Genomic DNA, 19079 nt, shown 5'->3' with positions numbered 1-19079 from the left:
GAAGACTGATGGCTGCTGCAGAAGAAACTAACAGCTGTAGTGGCATTAGACTGTATGGCATTTAGTAACTGGAGACTTACTACTGAAAACATAAGCAATACTAAAACTAATAATTTGAACTATGTATTTCTATTACTGTATATTAGATTGAATTTGAAGATTACCATGGAAAAAAAATTGGTAACTGTTTATCATGAAGTGCTCAGAAGAGCACTTGTTTTCTAAGGTGGGAAGAACATTGAGATATGTGAAGAGTAGGATAAAAATCTTACTGAAAAAGCATACTGTTGAATAAATCGGGGAGTTTAATGCATGTTGAGTTCATGTCCCCTGTTATTAGGGTATATAGATAGGAGTAAAAAAACCAAAACCACTAGATATCTAAATTTTCTAGATCAAGAGTAAGTGGCAGTGTGCCATTTTGATACAAGAGGGAAATCAATGGTTATAAAGGCAATCAATGTTCCATTTAAGGGAGCAAGGAGAGAAGCAAGAATGTTGAAATATGTTTAAATTAGAATCACAGAATTGTTCAAATTGGAAGGGACCTTAAAGATCATCTTGTTCCAAACTCCCTATCATAGGCAGAGATATCTTCCACTAGACCAGGCTGCTCAAAGCCCCATCCAACCTGGCTTTGAACACTTCCAGGGATAGGACATCCACAATTTTTCTGGGCGACCTGTTCCAGTTCCTTATCACCCTCACAGTAAGGAATTCCTTCCTAATATTGTTTAATCTAAACTTATTCTATGATTAAGGGCACATAGTGAATATGTGGAATTAGTTTCTAGAGAGCATTACTGAGTTTATAAGGACAGTCTGCTCTGAAACAGCTTTCATATCCTATATGATACCTAGACTTCATTTGGAGATTTGGACTTGGAGATCTCATGAAGAACTCACAAAAACCCCTGCTTCTCCTTACCTCACCTCCCCTAGCCTCTCCAACAAGTTCTGCATAAGAATATTCCTAAGCTGGCCCAAAGTCTGAACACTGTTCTTTCACAGGAATTAGATAAAATACACAAATTTTGGAATTCAGAGTTTTGTTGGCATTTTGGAAATAACTGCATGGCAATTCCCTTACTATTTTTCTTTCTTAACTGTATTGTTTACATACAAAGAGGAATTTTGGACTGGTCATTGCAAGAGTAAACATTTACATGAATGACTACTGAAAAATTCATATTTAAATGAGCATCATTTGCATAGGGTCTCAGAATTTGGAAAAATAATGCCACCTTGCTGCCCTAGTAACTTTTTACTACAGCTTGTCATATTATCTATTCTCAAGAATCAAAAGTCATCAGGTGCAAATGCAAACTACAAACAGAATGACTGCTATCAGTGTTCTATTAGCAAATTCAAGTTACAGATGCAAAATACTAAAGTTTAGGCAACAATAACTCTCCAAGTGGCAGTCAGGTTTCCATTATTTTAATAATGAAATAAAAGTAGACAAATCAGTGTTGTTTATATAGTCCAACAAGAGTGATTAAGTTGTACAACTGTTAATGAGTATTTAACTAGTAGATACAACTAGCAGCTCAGGATGTCTATCTTCTGTCATAAAGCTGCTTTTATATTCATATGGAAAGGGGCTTAAAACTAACAGTAGTAATTCTATGTTTTCAAGAAAAACAAGAGCACTAATTAATCCTTACAGTATGTGATATGTTATTGCTGATAGTTGTTTATTCTCTCATATACCACCAAAATTTAACATGCAACCTTGAACTCTTTCTCTCCCGTGTTTACAGGATTGATAAGCACACACCAGTGCTCTGCGGGTGTGCAAGCAGCTCTTTTAGACTGACACGCAGCTCACACGTCACATTTACACTGTTCAGCTCACTCAAAGCCAATGCACTGAGTAAAGATGATTCATACTGACTTTTACTTTGGGTGGCAAGAAGTAATTATATGAAGAAGCAGGAGAGCAGTAGCAGATAAATAACAAGAATCATGGGCATGGGGGTGCGAGTGATGTTTTCTCGATCATGGCAGTGAGGGGGCACTGATAGGACAAGTCAATACTTGTTGGCAGAACCTGTGTTGGTGACAAGGATTTGACTTGTATGACCATGGGACCCTGCTTGCAAATCACGATCTGCTTGACAGAGATGAGATCCACCTCACTAAGCAGGGCAAAGCTATTTTTACCAGTAGGATCACTGACCACATAAGCAGGGATTTAAACTAGGAATTAAAGGAGAGAGTAACCAGCAGCCTTGTGGGGGATTGATGGACACAGGAAAAAGCAAAGGGCATGGGGAGATGTAACGCAGTTCTTGGTGCTCGAGGCACGAGCTCTGGCGTGCCCCAGGTCAGAGCGAGTCCAGCTGTGCTACTTCTGCGGGTCGCTGAAGCGACTTCGGCACCAGCAAAAGAGCTGCTGGCTGGGCTGGCTGGCTGGCTCCTCGGCAGAGGGAACACGGCAGGAGCCGATGGGATCGGCTCACGTTAGCTCGGAGACAAAGGAAGAGAGACGCTGCTCCGGTCTGGCTTCTAACAGGTTTATTGTTAGAAGTTCCACAAGCCGAACAAGCTGGGAAGGGATGGAATGCGATGCAATGGGAAGGCCTCCTCAGGCTTGTCCTCAGTTTTATAGGGAATTTGAAAACCCCGGTGAAAGGTTACAAGCCATTGTACAATGTAACAAGAACCACTAGAGGGGGGAAACCGAGAGGCGGGAGTTATAACAGAGAACAATGAACAACCGAGGAACCGGGAATTTTCCCGAACTGGGGGAGGTGGCTTGGACCCGGGCTCCGCCCAGGGGGTGCGGCTTAGGCTTCTGAGCCGCCCCTCGACCCACCCTCTGAGTCTGCCTCTTCGGGGAACGCGATCCAGGGGAGGGGCTGGGATTGATTGGCATCTCGCTGCCCCAGCCCCACAGTGGGCTGGGTCACCCCAACAGTGATGGGGCAGGAGCAGAACACAAAATCAAGAAGATGGGGCTTAGGAGAGGTCACCTTCAGCTCTTGCATGTAAGCAAAGAAATGTCTCCAAGACACCATAATGGAGAAATCTCCCAATCCCTTTCTAGATAGCAGGAGCCTCGTGTTTGCAAGCCCTGGTCCTAATGTGGGAGTTCAACCATTCAGATACTTGCTGGAGGGACAACACAGCAGGACATAAGCAATCCAGAAGGCTTCTGGAGTGCAGTGGTAACTTCTTTCAAGTCATAAAGGAGTCAACAAGGAGCAATGCTTTGTTGGACCTATACCCATGAGGAGATTGTTGGGAATGAAGTTCAAGGCAACCTTGGCCACAGTGAGCATGAGATGGTGGAGTTCCAGATCCTGAGGGGAGGGTGAAGTATAAAAAGCAGGCTCACAGCCCTGGAGAGTGAATTTTGGCCTCTTCAAAGATCTGCCTGGAAGAGCCCCATGGGATATAGCCCCGGAGAGAAGAGGGGTTCAAGACAGCTGGTTAATATTTAAGGATCACTTCCTCCAAGCTCAAGAACAGTTCATCCCAGTGAATAGGAAATTAGGCAAGAATGCCATAAGGACTGTGTAGATGAACAAGGAGTCCCTGGTCAAACTCAAACACAAACAGGAAGCATATAAAGGGTGGAAGCCAGGATGGCTAACCTGAGAGAAATACAGAAACATTGTTCAAGCATACAGCAATGAAGTTAGGAAAGATAAAAGCATGACTGGAATTGGATCTAGCTAGGGATGTCAAAGACAACACATGTAGTTTCTGTAAGTATACAGGTGACAAAAGGAAGTCTAAGAAAAATGTGGGCCCATTGCTAAATGAGCAGATGACCTAGTGATGCAGTACATGCCTCAGTCTTCACTAGCAAGACCAGCCTTCAGGAAGTCAGGTTCCAAAAATCAGGGGGAAAGGCTGGACCAAGGAAGATGTACCCTTGGTGGAAGAGGATCAAGCCAGGGAATACATTAGCAAACTGGGCATATGTATGCTAAGTCTAGGGGCCCTGACAGGATGCACCGACGGGTACTGAGGGCACTGATAGATGTCATGGTGAGATCACTTCCAGTTATCTTTCATGGATCATGGTGTCTGGGGCTAGTGCCCCAGGAAAGCAAATGCCACCTCCATGTTCAAGAGGGGCAGGAAGAACTACAGGCCAGTTAGCCTCATCCTGATCCCTGGCAAGGTAATGAAGCAGCCAATCCCAGTAACCACTTCCAGGCCTCTCAGCGACACGAAAATCATTGAAATGTCAGTATGGCATTACCAAGGGGAAATCAGGCTTGACCAGCTTGACAAAGTTCTATGATAAACTGATTGCCCTGGTAGATGAGTGGAGCAACGGCCATTGTGTATCTGGAGTTCACCAGTGCCCTTGGCAACGCCTCCCGTAAGATCTTCACAAAGGATCTCTGCAGATGCCTGGGCTGGATAAAGCACCGTGTGAGGTGGCTGAGCAGGGGCCGGCTGAGCACGCACAGCACGGCGGAGGCAGCGGCAGCGGGACGGCGGCGCGGCCCGGCCCGGCCCAGAGAGGCGATTTTGCCGCCTTCTCTCCCCTGGCTGCCAGCCGCAATAGCCGCTCTTCCTCCGCCTCCTCATCCTCCTCCTCCCCCGGAAGCGGCGTGAGGGTTTCCCCCTCCGAGCAGGAACTCGATGCAGCCCGACTGAAGGCGGACGAGGGGAGGCCGGAAGAGGGGGAGAGCCCAAAAGAAGGAAAGAGCCCGGAGCGCCGGCCGGGGGGCCGCGCCATGGGGCTGCCGCGGTAGCGCCGGCACCTGCCATGGGGAACGCTGGGCGGAGCGGCGGCACCTCCCGATCTCGGCGAGCCGTGCCGCGCCCTCGCCCCGCCCCCGGGCCGCAGAGGAAGCGGGGACTCGGCGGGTCCGGGCGTTGTTGCCCGCGCGGGCCGGCGGCGGGTGAGCGGGACGGGGCGCTGCGCGGGCCGCGGGGCCGGCGGTTGCAGGGCAGCGGGCGGGCCCGGCGAGCTGCAGCACGGCAGGCCCGGCGTGCGGAGCCCGCAGAGCCGTGTGCCGCGGGGCCGGGCGGGCACGGGAACGTGATTCAGCACCGCAGACCCCGCCGTTGTTTTGGAGCAGGATGCTCAGCCTTCTGCCGCGGTCCTAGAGCGGCCCAAAGCAGCCGCAGCTGCTGAAAACGCCCGAGGTCGCCCGCTGCTGTTACGGGCCGGCCTCGGCTCGGCGGTGGCTGAGCGCCGCTGGGCTAGAGCTCGCGTCTCGGCTCTTGCTGGGGTTTCAGGCTCGGGCATGTCCTTGGGCTGCTACACTGCAGCTATGGCTGCTGGAGGAGTGTAGGTATTGGCATGCTTTGTAGATAAAGACACTTTTTACATATGTGGAAAAATACAGTAGCGTGATTCGAGTCAGAATCGTTTATCACTTTTTCTGGTGTCACTGATAATTGAGAGTGATAGAGACTTGTTGAATACAGATAGACTGCAAAGCCAAAGAAGGCATAAAATGGAAAATGCTGGATAGTTCAACAAAACTTACAAAGTGAAATTATGTAGTATGTTTTGTTTCCGTTTAGATAATGGAGTCTTGTAGCTCTGACAACCTTCGCAAGAGTCAATCACCAGCTTCTGAAAGTGAAGACGAGATTGAGTTCATTGGAGTAAGTAGATCTTGTAGTGGAAACACACTGCTTGTTGGAAAAAATACACTTTCAGTAGTCCAGCAAACAGGAGAGGGGGTCTTCATTGACTCTGTTGATGATTATATTTCGATGCAAAGCTTTACTCTTGAATATAAAGATAATTTCATTTGTGAGTGTTTGTGGCAGATAACAACTTGATCTTAAAGGTTTAAGTGCCCTTTCTTGGAAAGGTATAAGATGATGTCAGTTGGTCCTGTAGTGAAAATATGGTCTTGAGTATCCCAGCAGATGAGGGGGGAATTACAGTGATCAGTGAGATACGTGAGGGACTGTAGATAACTTTCCTGGTAATCATATTGCGTAGCATTTTGCTTTATGAATAGTCCCAGTAAAGTTAATGGAATAAATCACTGCTCATTCTGCAAATCAGTGTCAAAATCACTGTACTCAGTTTAGAAAAGGAAGGAAATAATGGGTTAGAGGCCTTAAACAATCCTCTCAAATTGTGAGGCACTCTCTATTGTACAACACCTAGTCTAATGCTGACATGGTTTATGTGAATGTAACTTTAAGACACTTTTATCTGTTGGAGATCCAAGGGAAGCAGAATGTTTTTCATGCTGCCTGCATTCTGGCCGCAATCTGTCATCAGTGGAGTGGTGCTGGATGGCAGGGTCACATAGAATCATAGAATTGTTTAGGTTGGAAAAGGCCATTAAGATCATTGAATCCAGCTATTAACCCAGCACTAAACCATGTCCCTAGGAGCCACATCTACACATCTAAAGATGTTTTTCTTGAAGGAGCAAGTCATGTTACTAAGGTCAAGTGATTAAATGATGACAGTATTTTTAGCAGCTGTTTTTTGTAGAATTCTCTCATTTTTGAACAGAATACTGAATAATGACTAGATTCCCCCCCCCCATTTTGTGTCGTGTTTGATTAAAGCCAAAGTTCAACATACAGACTTTCTGTGGGGGTGTTTAGGTGCTCAAGTATGAGGGATAGGTGGGGTTTTTTGCCAAAATTATAAGTAGTTGAGTATCTCTGAGACGTCTTAATCTTTTGGTTGATCTGGGCAAAATTGATTAATGAGTTCAAAATTCATTATATATACAAAAGTATTCATGTGCACCTGCAGAGAAAGACTTGGGGTTGTTGGTGGATGAGCTGGCAATGTCTGCTTGCAGCCCAGAAATTCCCCTGTGTCCTGGGCTGCATCCAAAGCAGTGTGGCCAGCAGGGCGAGGGAGAGGATCCTGCCCCACTGCCCCGCTCTGGTGAGACCCCACCTGCTGTGCTGCATTGGCTCTGGGGTCCCCAGCACAGGAAGGACATGGACTTGTTGGAATGAGTCCAGAGGAGGGACACGAAGATGATCAGAGGGGCAGAGCACCTCTTCTGTGAGGAAGGACTAAGAGAATTGGGATTGTTCAGCCTGGAAAAGAGAAGGCTTCAGGGTGTCCTAATTGCAGCCTTCCAGCACCTGAAGGGAGCCTACAGAAAAGATGGAGAGGAGCTTTTAACAAGAGCATATAGTGAGAGGACAAAGGGGAAGGGCTTCAGATTGAGAGTAGGTTTAGATGTTAGGAAGAAGTTGTTTTCTGTGAGGGTGGTGAGGCACTGGAACAGGTTCCAGAGAATCTGTGGATGCCCCATTCCTGGCAATGTTCAAGGCCAGGCTGGATGGAGCTCTGAGCAGCCTGGTCTAATGGAAGGTGTCCCTGCCTGTGGCAGGGGGGTTGGGATGAGATGATCTTTCCAACCCAAACCATTCTTTGATTCTGTGATCATGACTGAATAAGCTTCATTTTCTTCAAAGCTTCATTTTCTGCAAACTGGGTAATTAATGAACAAGGAAGCTAGTGTAGCTTGGAATGTGTAATGATTGAAGGGCTGCTGGAGCACCAAGAGCAGTAACTAAAGAGAACTGAAACAAAATGACTAAAATCGGCATTTCTGGCTGCCTTATTTTTTTCCTTGGCTTTGCCTGTGGATAATATGGATCCTTTGTGGTCCCAGTGACTATTGCTTCCAAGAGAGGCTGCTATATATAGGAAGATGACTCTGCTCAAATTTTGTGCAGGATTTATATCCTGGGGTGAGGAGCTTACTATTGTAGTTGAATACTAGGGGAAAGGTGTGTGACCCTAGCCATCACCTCATATCAACAATATGTCTTCAGATCTCTCATTTGCTCCTCTGAGTGAAGGTGACTTTGGACTTTGCTAAAGGATTTCTAGACTGCTTGGCTAGCTTTAGATCATCCCATTTCCATATAATACATGTGTATGACTGGAAACTTGTACTCTTCATAAATGTTACAGATGGATGCCTCCTGGTTACCTGCATGTCCTAAAGACCCAGTGCATAAGATGGTACTATATAAATTGAATTAGAGAAGCCACGGGGGTATCCCAACCTGTGCCCATTTTGATAGAAAACAAGTAGTTGTTGGCCATGTGATCTGTGTTTTTCTTCCTTTTTCTCTTTTTTTTTCCTTCTGGACAGTCAGATATGGCTTTGGTGGTGTGGGTTTTTTGTTTCTTTGATCTGTTTTTTCTTTGTGGTTTTGGGTTGTTTGTTTTTCTATTTCATTCACTTGTACTATGGTGTTTGAATTCATACTGTAGGACTGTGCTTTTTCTCCGTCAGATAAGGACTTTGTCAATCTGCTGCTGCCAGATATTTTCAGCTTTTATAATCTGATTCACCCTCATTCAGGAAACTTGGAAACTATTCTTCCATAATTTCCCACCTTTTAGTTCTTCATTGCAACGTATTTTGTCCATTTAAAATCATTACATTTTAAGTTTTGCATACCACCAGAGAAATATGATTTAATCTGCAGTGCAAGCTGTTACTCCTACTTTCTTAAGATAGGATGGTCTTGCTCCCATTTTGTTTACTTGGGAAGGATAAGGCAAGAGTGAAGAAATTCACAGGTCTAATGCCCTGTGAACAAATAGACAGATAATTCCAGTTGGCACCAAAAGCACTGGCCTTAAGTTAATATACCAAATCAAGTGATTTGCTAAAGCATGGTAGTTACCATTTAAAGGTTTTGCTTCCTTTCCCCCTAAGATGTTAATTATTAGATATTCCGAATGAAGTATTTGTCTCTCTGGCTTTTAGTTGCATCACAGCAGGAGCTGAATAAAATGGTAGTGATGTTATGAAGCAACTCTTTTATTTTTGCACTCATCCCAAGTCAGTCAGGGATTTGAATTTTTGTATTTGCTACGTTACAAAAATCAAAACTTGTTACGTACATGTTGGCTCATGATGTTGGTCAGTTCTCAGCAGTCTTAAAAGTTGGAAGTCTGCTGGGACAAAGATTTAGAACACAAATAGTACAATTTATGTCAATTTTTAAAAATTTATTTTAATGTAAACTTGTTCTATAATAATTATGTTTACATGTGTATACAGAGTTCTGCTCACATAATTATTTGTCAAAGAGAAGTTTATTGTCACATACATGAAAGCTAGATTCATGCTTTCTGTATGCTAGTGTGTGTATAATTATGCAGAAGTTTAATTGTGCTGTTTAAGTAAACTGGGTATTTGATCTGAATGCACATAAAGCTAGAAACAACAAACAAAGCACCTTGCATGGTGTGTCAGTGGACAAGGTGTCTGTTAGCTAGGCCTGATTATCCAAAGATGGAGTGAAATGAGGAAAGGCAGGAAAGAGATATCACAGTTTAGGGCTTTTGGAGAAAACTTTGGGAAGCAATAAAAATGAGCTTAACAGAACTGCTTGAGAAGAAACTGTCCTTAGAGATGAATATGAGGCTTCATCGTTACCAGTTAAACAAATTTGATTGTATTTACAGTTAAATTGGGTACTTTGCATAGCATAGTGAAATTGCAGTTTTGTTGACTTAATGCTGATGCTTCCAGGCAAAGCTGTGAATAGCGGTAGAGATGCCACAGCTGCCTGGAGAATTCAAAACCTAGAAATTCTTCTACTCCTGGAAGTAGCTGTGACTTTTGTTCATTGCTCAGTGGCATAGGTGTTGGTTTGTGAGAAGAATGGCTTTTGAACATTGTTTAGAGAAGTAATTTAGAAGTCAAGCATTTTGGGTTTTTTTTTGGTTAGTTGTTTCTTTGTTTTGTTGTTGGTTGGTTGGTTCATGGTTTGGTATTTTTGGGGGGGTGGGGGGGTGGGTTTTTTTTAGTTTTTTTGAATGTGAAGGATCTGCTGATAAGATGTGAAGAGTGAGCATATGTTAATGCTAGTACATCTGAATACTTTTGTCTTTCTGGGTGCCAAGTATGCCAGTATAGTCAGCTAGAGAGGCCCCAGTTTTCAGCTGTTCATGGAGAGCTTGTCCATGTTGTTTTTGTGTAATCTCAGACTCTTGTATGCCAAAGTTTACTCCCCCACTCATCCTGTGGGGAGTTACAAGCAGGATGAAGCTCTCTGATCCTCAGCTTCTTAACTCCCCTATAGTGATGGAATCCTCAGGTTTGGCACCATCTTTGCACTACTATTTAGTTGAACCAGCTGGAAAGAAAGTAATTAAAATTCTCATGATTTTCAGTTTAGGGCTTGCCTTGTGTGGAGGTGAGCTGTACACAAAAACTGCATAGAAAAGGCACAGAATTTGGAAGGAAAAAGACCATTTAATGTGTGCAAAAGACATTTAAACAAGTGTAATAATAGTTGCGTTAAATTTATTGTTTTGATCACTTGAACTTCTAGGCTTGAAAGTTACTCTGCATTTCAGCTGTCAATTTTGTAAGTTTTGATTAGTTGCTGAACCCTGGGAGTAAGAAAATACGAAAAATCTCTGCCCTTGAAGAAGGTACAGCTGTTAGGATCAGAGCTAAACATTTCAGAACACATTTTTGAACTGATTGGACAGTCAGGTGATCTGAGTGTGAGAACTCTTACTTGTTAACATCTGTTTAATAAAGGTTTAATTTCTTAAAAGTATTGCAGAGGCTGTCCGATTCTACAGAAGCAAATCTGAAGTGGATTTTTTTAATATATATTTCATTTAGAAAACCATGTTATCTTTATTTATTTAATCATAAAAAGTTAAGTACTCTTTGGTGGTAATTGGAGGCTGGCAGCTTGATTCATAGAAGCTTTTGTCATCTGTCCAAGATTTCATCCCTCTTCCCAGTGAGACAGGAGGACTGTTTATGCCTGGCCAGCTGAACAGCTTTACTGCCTTGAAAGGTGGAAGAATGTAAAGAATGAGATGCATTGAGAGCAGCAGAGAGGATTCCATGCTGCTTTTCTCTCTGCTACTCATCATCAGGCAGTAGGTCTTCCTAGCCTGCCCTACATAGTTGATTGTTAATATCTTGAACACACTGCCAATATATGGCAGAGATGGTACATTTTATCTCTGAGGAAGACAATTTAATGCTTTTGTGTGTGCATTTTTAACACTTCCTTTCCAGGAGGGACCTTTAAGGCCTGTCCTTGAATGCATTGATCTTGTCAGCAGTGAGGATGAAGAACCTAACAGCAGTTCTTATTTTCATGTGAGTATGTTGTAGTGTATTTTATGACATCTTGATTGAATAAAGTAATTGGTCTTCTGTATTTTTTTCCTATCAGTTACTCTTCACAAAAGCCTTGTTAGATGTATTTTTACAAATACTAAATAACCAGTATTGAAGTATTTTGATTTTTCTACCTGCTGTTGAGTGAAAAGCAAGAATACCAGCGCTTCATTTTTTCCAGAGCCATTTGTTCCGCCTTGAAATGGCCTTGGTAATTTTATTTCTCTTTCAGTGATCTTAACAAGTGTGTGAAAATAAAATGTCACTTTACATTCAGCCTCAGAAGTCAGGGTGTCCAGTTTCTAGCCTGGAAACATATGTGGTCTACTACCTCTACAGGCCTTTTCTTTCTAAAATAACTTTTTAGGAACAATTTATGGCTTGAATGACCTTATTGCAGTGACAGTCTGGTTTTAGCTCAGCCTAATCCTTCATAATCCAATCTAAGAATGTACAAGTCAGAAGCAGGCTCATCAGTTTATCTATCCCCCAAACTTATTCTGCCTGCTCTGCAAGGCCTTTGAAAGGAGCATTGATAGACCCTACCAGAGCTGGTTTTGGCAGCAGTGACTATCTTTTGACTTTTGTTTCCTGTGTTGCAGTAGAGGAGGTTTGTTATAAACCTGATTATTAAGGAAAGGTGGATCTTCTGCACATGCATAGGCTGACACTATGGGGATGATTTCTAGAGCTGACTGTGTAAGAGGAGGAAACTACAGTATATAGTCTATCCCTTAGGCTAGAAAAAGCTACTGGCCTGCCTTTCTGAAGATATTAGGCAGTGTTAGAGCAAGAATGATAGAAGTTCTCAGTTTTTTAGATGGGCTGTGTGTTGGCTTTGAAGTCAGGAGGGATTTTGTTTACTTAGAAGAACTTACTTAACTTTTCATTTGTTGGAGACTTCTAGGATTCTCAGCATCATGTTCCTCTGCTGCTTGGTGAGGCTAATGTTTATGTTGAAATGCCTTGAATATGTTGAGGGGAGAGTTGTTTTTGTTTGTTTTTTAACAGAAGTTACAAATGCTGGTAAAAAGGAAGAGGAAACTAGCAAGGTAGCTCATGGAACTTAGGATAAGAGTATCTTTACTGAACTATGTCATGATGCTTGGGCATCACTTGTCAATGTATTGTTGTCTGTTACTTAACAATCACCAAATAAGAGTTTAACTTTCCAATTGTAGAGAAATACTAAGCGTAAGGATCACATTGACTATCAGAAGGAACGAGTTGCATCAACCCTGGATCGTCTGGCACGCCATGTTGAAGTAGAGAAACAGCAAAAAGAAGAGAAAAACAAGGCCTTTAAGGTATTGGATGTGTTTTATTTTGGAAGAATTGCATAATAAAGGATTTGTAGTCACAAGTCTTTGTTTTCACTACTGAGTTAATAAAAAAATTGGTGAGGCATACCTGGAACTAGCAACTAGACTTCTGCTTCTGGGGCATTGTGTGAAACACGACATGGACTATGTCTCTTCTGTGGCTTTTAACTGATCAATTTTCTAGTCTTATTTCAGTTTCTGAAGGGGGAAAAATTGGAATTGAACAGGGACAAATGTAAATCCAGAGCTGGTGAAATGTGCTGACTTCCCAGCCTAATTTTCTCAACACTGTTAACAGCTTTTAAAATCACATAATTGTACTATATATTTACAGCTTGTTATAGTGTATGGTAGACTATGCAACTGCAGTACAACAGAGTAAAAGGCTAGATTAGATACAGAACAAGGTAGCCTTGATGTCTGGAGGCCTACATCCCCATTCTGTCTCTTCCACATTGAATTTGGCAATCTGTCTATGTCTCCACCTACACTTTTTCAACTGTAAAGTGGAGTCAGAGATAACCATGTAACTTTTAAAGCAGTTTGAGAATGAAGGCTGAAAGATCCTTTTGTTAAAGAATATTTTCTTCCTGATTGGCTCTTTCCTCATCAGGTAATGCAAACTGCAGACTTAAATTTAGTCTTCGAAGTGAAAATGCCTGTTTCTTTTCCTTTCGTTTCTTTTCCTTTCGTTTCTTTTCCTTTCGTTTCTCTTCCTTTCGTTTCTTTTCCTTTCGTTTCTTTTCCTTTCGTTTCTTTTCCTTTCGTTTCTTTTCCTTTCGTTTCTTTTCCTTTCGTTTCTTTTCCTTTCGTTTCTTTTCCTTTCGTTTCTTTTCCTTTCGTTTCTTTTCCTTTCGTTTCTTTTCCTTTCGTTTCTTTTCCTTTCGTTTCTTTTCCTTTCGTTTCTTTTCCTTTCGTTTCTTATTCCATTTTTATTGTATTGAATAGAAGTCAGTTGAGTTGTAAGATTTTTTCCCCTCACTTATGTTTTTGTAGGTGTGTTTTTTAGGAACCCATGTGTTAGTTTTGGGATACATACTTAGTCTTTTTTCTTTTCTTTTTTTCAAATTCAATCCTAATGTTGTCTGGTATGTTTTTTCTCTCAGGAGAAAGTTGATTCCCAATATGCTCATGGATTGCAAGAATTAGAATTTATTCGGGAGCACAGTGATACAGAAGCTGCAAGGTTATGTGTGGACCAGTGGTTAAAAATGCCAGGTGAGAATAGAAAACTAAGTTTGAGTGATGGTTTGGAAGTCCTGCATTACAGAGCAGAACATGTGAAAATTTTGTTGAGCTTGCAGGTGCCTTGTGCATAACCAAACCCTACAATATTAATTTTGCTATAGCATTTCATTTGGAAGTTCTTAAGCACTTATTTCCAGAAAAGCTATCCTTGTAACACTTTGCTGCTTAGAAAATTAAAGATAGGGAGTCTAAAAACCATTAAGGCAATGTTAATTATTTTTGTAAGCAAAGTTGCTAGGAAGAAAAAAATATTACTGTTAAACTGCTGCTTAGGAAAATGTAAGTAAGTGTGACTTCACAGTGTTTAATCAATTTAAAATACTGCCTGGAGGACCTGGAGGAAGGGTGTCAAAGTGTTTGAAAAGTTATACTGCTGGGAATTGAAGAGACAGTGAAAGAGCAGACTTACTGTAGTAGAATTGAAGGACAGTGAGTGCATTGTTAGTTTGCTTTTAAGAATCACTACAATTTGATTTTGGGATGTTTTAGGGCTTGTGTGTTATTTTGTTTGTTTTCTTAAGCCTCTGTAATTCAGCTTCTGGTTAAGTGCTTTGTTTTGTAACACAGGTCTGAAACCAGGCTCTGTTAACGGTGGAAGAAGGGGTGGTTATAAGAAGACAGGTCAGACTCGAGTCAACAGCAGTCCCAAATATTGTCCTGTGATGCATTGCAACAGGCAGTTTGATAATGTACATCTTCTTCTAGGTCACCTTCAAAGGTAAGGACATACTGTGCAAGAGTTCAGTGCAAGGAATAATACTAAAAGAATATGCTCTAACTTAGAACATCAGCACCAAGTCTGCTTTAAACTGCCTGTACTGACAAAGCTTCATTTTGAGAGCCGATAAATATGTTACAGTTTATATAGATGAGCTTCATGGGGGGTTTTTTGTTGGTTTGGTCTTTTACTTGGTGTGTGTGGTTTGTTTTTTTCATTCAGAATTGATGTCTTCTTCTTGTTGAGCATTTTTTAATATATGGGGTTTTTTGAGAAGTAAGATTTCTGTACTCCAGTTTAGTTGTATCTTCATCCAAACTTGAAATAAAGCAAAAGACTACGTTACACAATTTGATGGTAAAATAAAAAGAAAAGCCCCTGATGTAGGGAAAGAGGAGAAGAAGCTGTAGGCTATCTGTTCGTAGCTGATCTTGCTAGTCAGTACTCAGTGTGCCTGTGTTCAGTTCCAGCAGATACTGCCTTTTAACTACTGAACGTCTCTATGGGCAAGGTGGTGAGAAGTTGAAGGGAGTGTCATGGGTTAACCCCCATAGGCAGCTCAGCCCCACACAGCTGCTCACTCACCCTAGTGGGATGTGGAAGAGGGAAGGGTAAAAGAAGACTGGGCTGAGGTAAAAGCAGTTTAATAAGTGAAGCAACAGCTGCATGCACATGCAAAGCAAAATAAGGAATCAACAGGCAGAGCTCTATCACACATGATGATTACTTGCAGTGATGGCATTTGTCTTCCCAACTGTCTCCCCTTCCTCCTCCACCCAGTTTTTATTGCTGAGCATGATGTCTTATGCTATGGGATGTCCCTTTCGCCAGTTGAGGTCAGCTGTCCCAGCTGTATCTCCCAACATCTCCTTACTGGTGGGACAGGCTGAAAAACAGAGAAGAACTTGACACTGTGCAAGCACTGCTCAGTAATAACTAAAACTTATCTGTGCTATCAACACTGTTGTTCATAAATCCGAAACACAACAACCATACAAGCTACAAAAAATGAACTCCATCCCAACCAGAACTAGTACAGGGAGGTAAAAATAATTATAAAAGTGTCTATGTAGTTCTCTTAAAAGCAGTATGATTTCTCTCCAGAGTGGCCATTTTAACAGGTAGGCTGCAGAACATACTTCAGCTATACTTCAGGATACTTCAGCTGATACAGTTCACGATAGGGGAAGTAAGGAATTTTTACAGTTTAGGTTGGTTAGATAGGGGTTTTGTCCGATAGCTTCAAAGGACAGAATTTTTCCCATTAAAAAAAAGTTATTTGACTATTTAGAGGGGACTAGTTTGCTAATTATTTCTTCTTCAGGTTTGATCATTCTCCTTGTGACCCAACAGTCACATTGCATGGACCCCCACATAATGCTGTTGCCTGTGTGATATGCTGCGAAAGATTTTCAACCTCTCAGCAGTACAGTGATCATCTTTTATCTAAGGCAAGATCATAAGGATAAGTAACTCGCCTGATTGAATGTAGTAGAGGGTTTAAGACTTAAAATTATGTATTGATTTTTGGTGGGGTTTTTTGTTGGGTTTCTTTTTTAACCCTCTTTGTCTTCCCTCTCTTTTACTTCAAGATAGTTTTTTCTTATTCTGCTGTGTTTCAAACACCTGGTGTAGCCTGACAGTATTCCCTTTAGATCTGACCTTTAGGTTCTGTTTTGGTATGCTTTCAGGAGGACCATAGTTCTGTCTTGAGCCTCTTGTCCATCTATTGGTGTTGTCGATAGGTATTCCCCTTTTTTGCATTTCCAAAACTCTGAAAGGTAAAGACAATAATTTAGGATGAAATAAGTGACAGTGAAGAGAAGCAGCAGAAAGGAGATGGGGGTTTTATTGAAGCAGTCTGGTGTTCAATTGGATAATGGATAGCATTTTCAAAGTTGGGTGTTTTGATAACAAATATTCTCTCCTAGTCTCCAAAAGCTGCATTAAATTTGGACATTCAGTTTTAGACATTCTGAAAACCAGACTAAATTTTGCTTGTAGTAATAACTCTTGATATGTAGTCATACCTGACAAGCTGAAAGATTGCATCGTAGCTTGTCCCTGCTCTTTTTCCGTTGCTTCAGAGTTCTGTGCCTCTGATGTGTCCAGGGACATTAGCAGGAGAAGCAGCCAAGGTAGGGGGAAGGCAGTGAGTGTCTCTTGCAGACAGCGAGAAGATGGGATTACTTTGATGTGTAAGGGAGATAATCCTAGTCAAAGCTCTAAACATATAATGAAGATTCTTGCGGTGATGTAGAAAGAAGGAAGCAAAAATATCAGAAGCAGAACTAAAGGATTTTTGCCCTGAAGGCAGAGCTCTGAAGTTGAGGTAGAAGGCAAAGAAGGTGGAAGGAGTTGACTTCTACAAAAGTCACAGACCTTTCAGGCTACTCTGAGGACCAGCATTTTGGGGAGTTAAAGGTTAGCAAGATTAGGGAAGAACTGAGGTGAGGTAAAAGAGCTGCTTTATTGACAGAGGGAGCTTTTTCTGAGAGCCTGGGTAGAGGGAATGGCTAAGAGTTGCTGGAGCCCATAGTCCCTGGGAAGGTACTTGCTCCCAGTGGTGCAAGAAGGGGATGGAGAAGTTGATGGTGTAGTAAGCGTGGATGAGTAGCTGGCTTTGACAGTGGTACTTTGGCCAGTTCCTAGTGTCTTGTGAGCTGAAGTGCAGAGGGGTAGGCTGTAGATAAATACTGATGTTGTAGCTGACAACCTAAAAGTGAAAATACTAACACAGAAATTAGAGAGGAATGGGAGGACATGAGAACTGGAACTGGTTTCTTGACTTAATTTTTTCCTAAGCAGATAATTTTCTCTTCCAGCTAAATGAAAATGATGGGCATAAAAAAGGTATTCCTCCTCAGCATATTCAGTGTTTTGCATGCCCAAACTGCTTCCTCCTTTTCACCAAAAGAGAAGAGTGTTCGCAGCATATGTCACAAGAGAACCACTTCTTCCAGGTTTCTGAACTGAGTGGTATGTTGCTACTAAGTGTACTGCCTTTAATTTTTTTTTTGATAATTCATCCTTAAGATAGGAAGTGACATTTTTGTGCTGCCTAAAATAGGTTAAGGTTTTGAAGTTTGTTATTAATGAATTCTTACTTTTCTTTTAAGATCTTAAATGTGATGCTTTGAAATTCATATTTTTGTGTAGAAATGATTCCTCTATCACAATTCCTATAATGAGATGCTGTTGAGTCTCTCATATAAGCTTCTCATCCTCCAGTGACTCCATGAAACTACTTTCCTGAATAAGTTTACATTTAGCATGTTGATAGAACTTAGACAAAACACATAAATTTCTTTTTCAATTCCAGTCAGAGTGGCTGTTGTGTTCCTTCTCCTTACTCTACTCTCTGTAGTGAGCTTGGAGGCTATTTTTCTTGTCAGTGTCCTTTGCATTCCTGATGGCAAAGACCTGTGAAAATTTGTTCTCCATATAATTTCAAATTTTGAGTGCTTAGCTGGAACATTGCTGCCAGTCTGATGGCTTGTACGGACTGCATGGCTGCTGAAGGCTAAAATACTGGTTATGTTGTGAGCTGGCAACATCCTGAACCATGAATGGAGTCCAGAGGAAAGATCTGGTCATTGCAAACAGGGTTAATGCCCAACATAGCTGTACTGGCTTTTTTTTCCTGACATAAGCAATAGGCATTAAAGCATTTACTTCAGTGTTAGCTAAACTGCTAAATAGCCATGTTTTAGACATTGTAGGTCTCTGAACAAGCCTGCATGGCTGAAGGGATTCATCCAGTTATTTCTCATCTTAGTAAGTGTATCTTCGACTTCTGCCCTCCCCCAGAGTGGCTGCAGGAAATGTACAGAAAAGGCAGGCTTTGAAGGAATCCCCTGAAGGTCGAGTCAGTACTGCTGCTTTCATGTAGTGAAGTGACAATCAGCTGCATGGTTATAGTTTCCCTTACGCATTGTCACTCTAATGTACTTTTATTCTCAAATAGGTTATTAATTCTGAATGTGATGACTGCAGATGCTTTTAAATTCAGGTCATAGGTTTTAAAAAAGATTACTGGTGAGCTATTGCTTTGAAAAGATTAAAAGCACAAGTTAGTGTTTTCTTCTTTAGATGGAGAGTGCCGAACTCAGAACAAAAACTTGAGGGCTCCATTTTTTACGTTGCGTTAGTAAGGCTTCATGATTAATAATTATCAGCGTGGCCAGTGAAGTTAGCTAAAAGGCATAACCTCAAATTACTGCCTGCTGATCATCACATCTTACTAAACAGAAAAATCAAAGAGAATTTGCCTGCTAAGGTGCAGAACATCAACAGTATATAATCCATAAACCATTTCCCAGTCTCTTTTCAAGAGAGTTTTCTTCTACTACTGGTACCGGAAGTTACATGTGGAGCATATACTCAGAACAACAGAAAGTCCTGCATCTGAAAATTTAAGAATTAACATTAAGCATGGGAAAGAAAGAGATGGTCAGAGTATATGGGAATTTGTTAAATAAATTGTGTGCTTTTTAAAAAAAAAAAGCTATATGGCTTAAAATTGTATGTGTTAAGAGTAGACTTAAGTAAGCTGGTAATAGGTGGAGGAGAAGAAGGTAAGAACCTTCGTAAGAGAGATATTGACCTGGCATTGTAGAAGGAGAAAAAGGGAAGTAAAGTCAGTCACTGAGTATGAAAAAGCAAGATGCAAACAGATTCAGGTATAAGATAGTTACA

General features: G+C 41.7%; 1 protein-coding gene across 3 annotated transcripts in view; it reads left to right on the top strand.

The window, feature by feature from the left end:
- The first annotated feature begins 4602 nt into the window (after window positions 1-4602).
- ZNF451 (zinc finger protein 451) overlaps window positions 4603-19079 on the top strand; it is a 36899-nt gene continuing 22422 nt past the window's right edge. The window contains exons 1-8 of one of the 3 annotated variants that reach the window (XM_069011393.1): window positions 4603-4871; window positions 5503-5586; window positions 10989-11072; window positions 12275-12400; window positions 13522-13633; window positions 14231-14381; window positions 15706-15832; window positions 17207-17360. In XM_069011393.1, the coding sequence (XP_068867494.1) occupies window positions 5506-5586; window positions 10989-11072; window positions 12275-12400; window positions 13522-13633; window positions 14231-14381; window positions 15706-15832; window positions 17207-17360 (835 nt within the window). In that variant the 5' untranslated portion in view covers window positions 4603-4871; window positions 5503-5505. Of the gene's footprint in view, window positions 4872-5097; window positions 5264-5482; window positions 5587-10988; window positions 11073-12274; window positions 12401-13521; window positions 13634-14230; window positions 14382-15705; window positions 15833-17206; window positions 17361-19079 lie in introns of those variants that run through there. The other 2 variants (XM_069011394.1, XM_069011395.1) reach the window with 2 other exon arrangements.

The sequence above is a fragment of the Aphelocoma coerulescens genome, chromosome 3, assembly GCF_041296385.1.
Source record: "Aphelocoma coerulescens isolate FSJ_1873_10779 chromosome 3, UR_Acoe_1.0, whole genome shotgun sequence".
In the NCBI taxonomy this organism is placed as follows: Eukaryota; Metazoa; Chordata; class Aves; order Passeriformes; family Corvidae; genus Aphelocoma; species Aphelocoma coerulescens.
The sequence above is the reverse complement of the archived record's forward strand: the minus strand, read 5'-3'. Positions and strand labels throughout refer to the sequence as shown.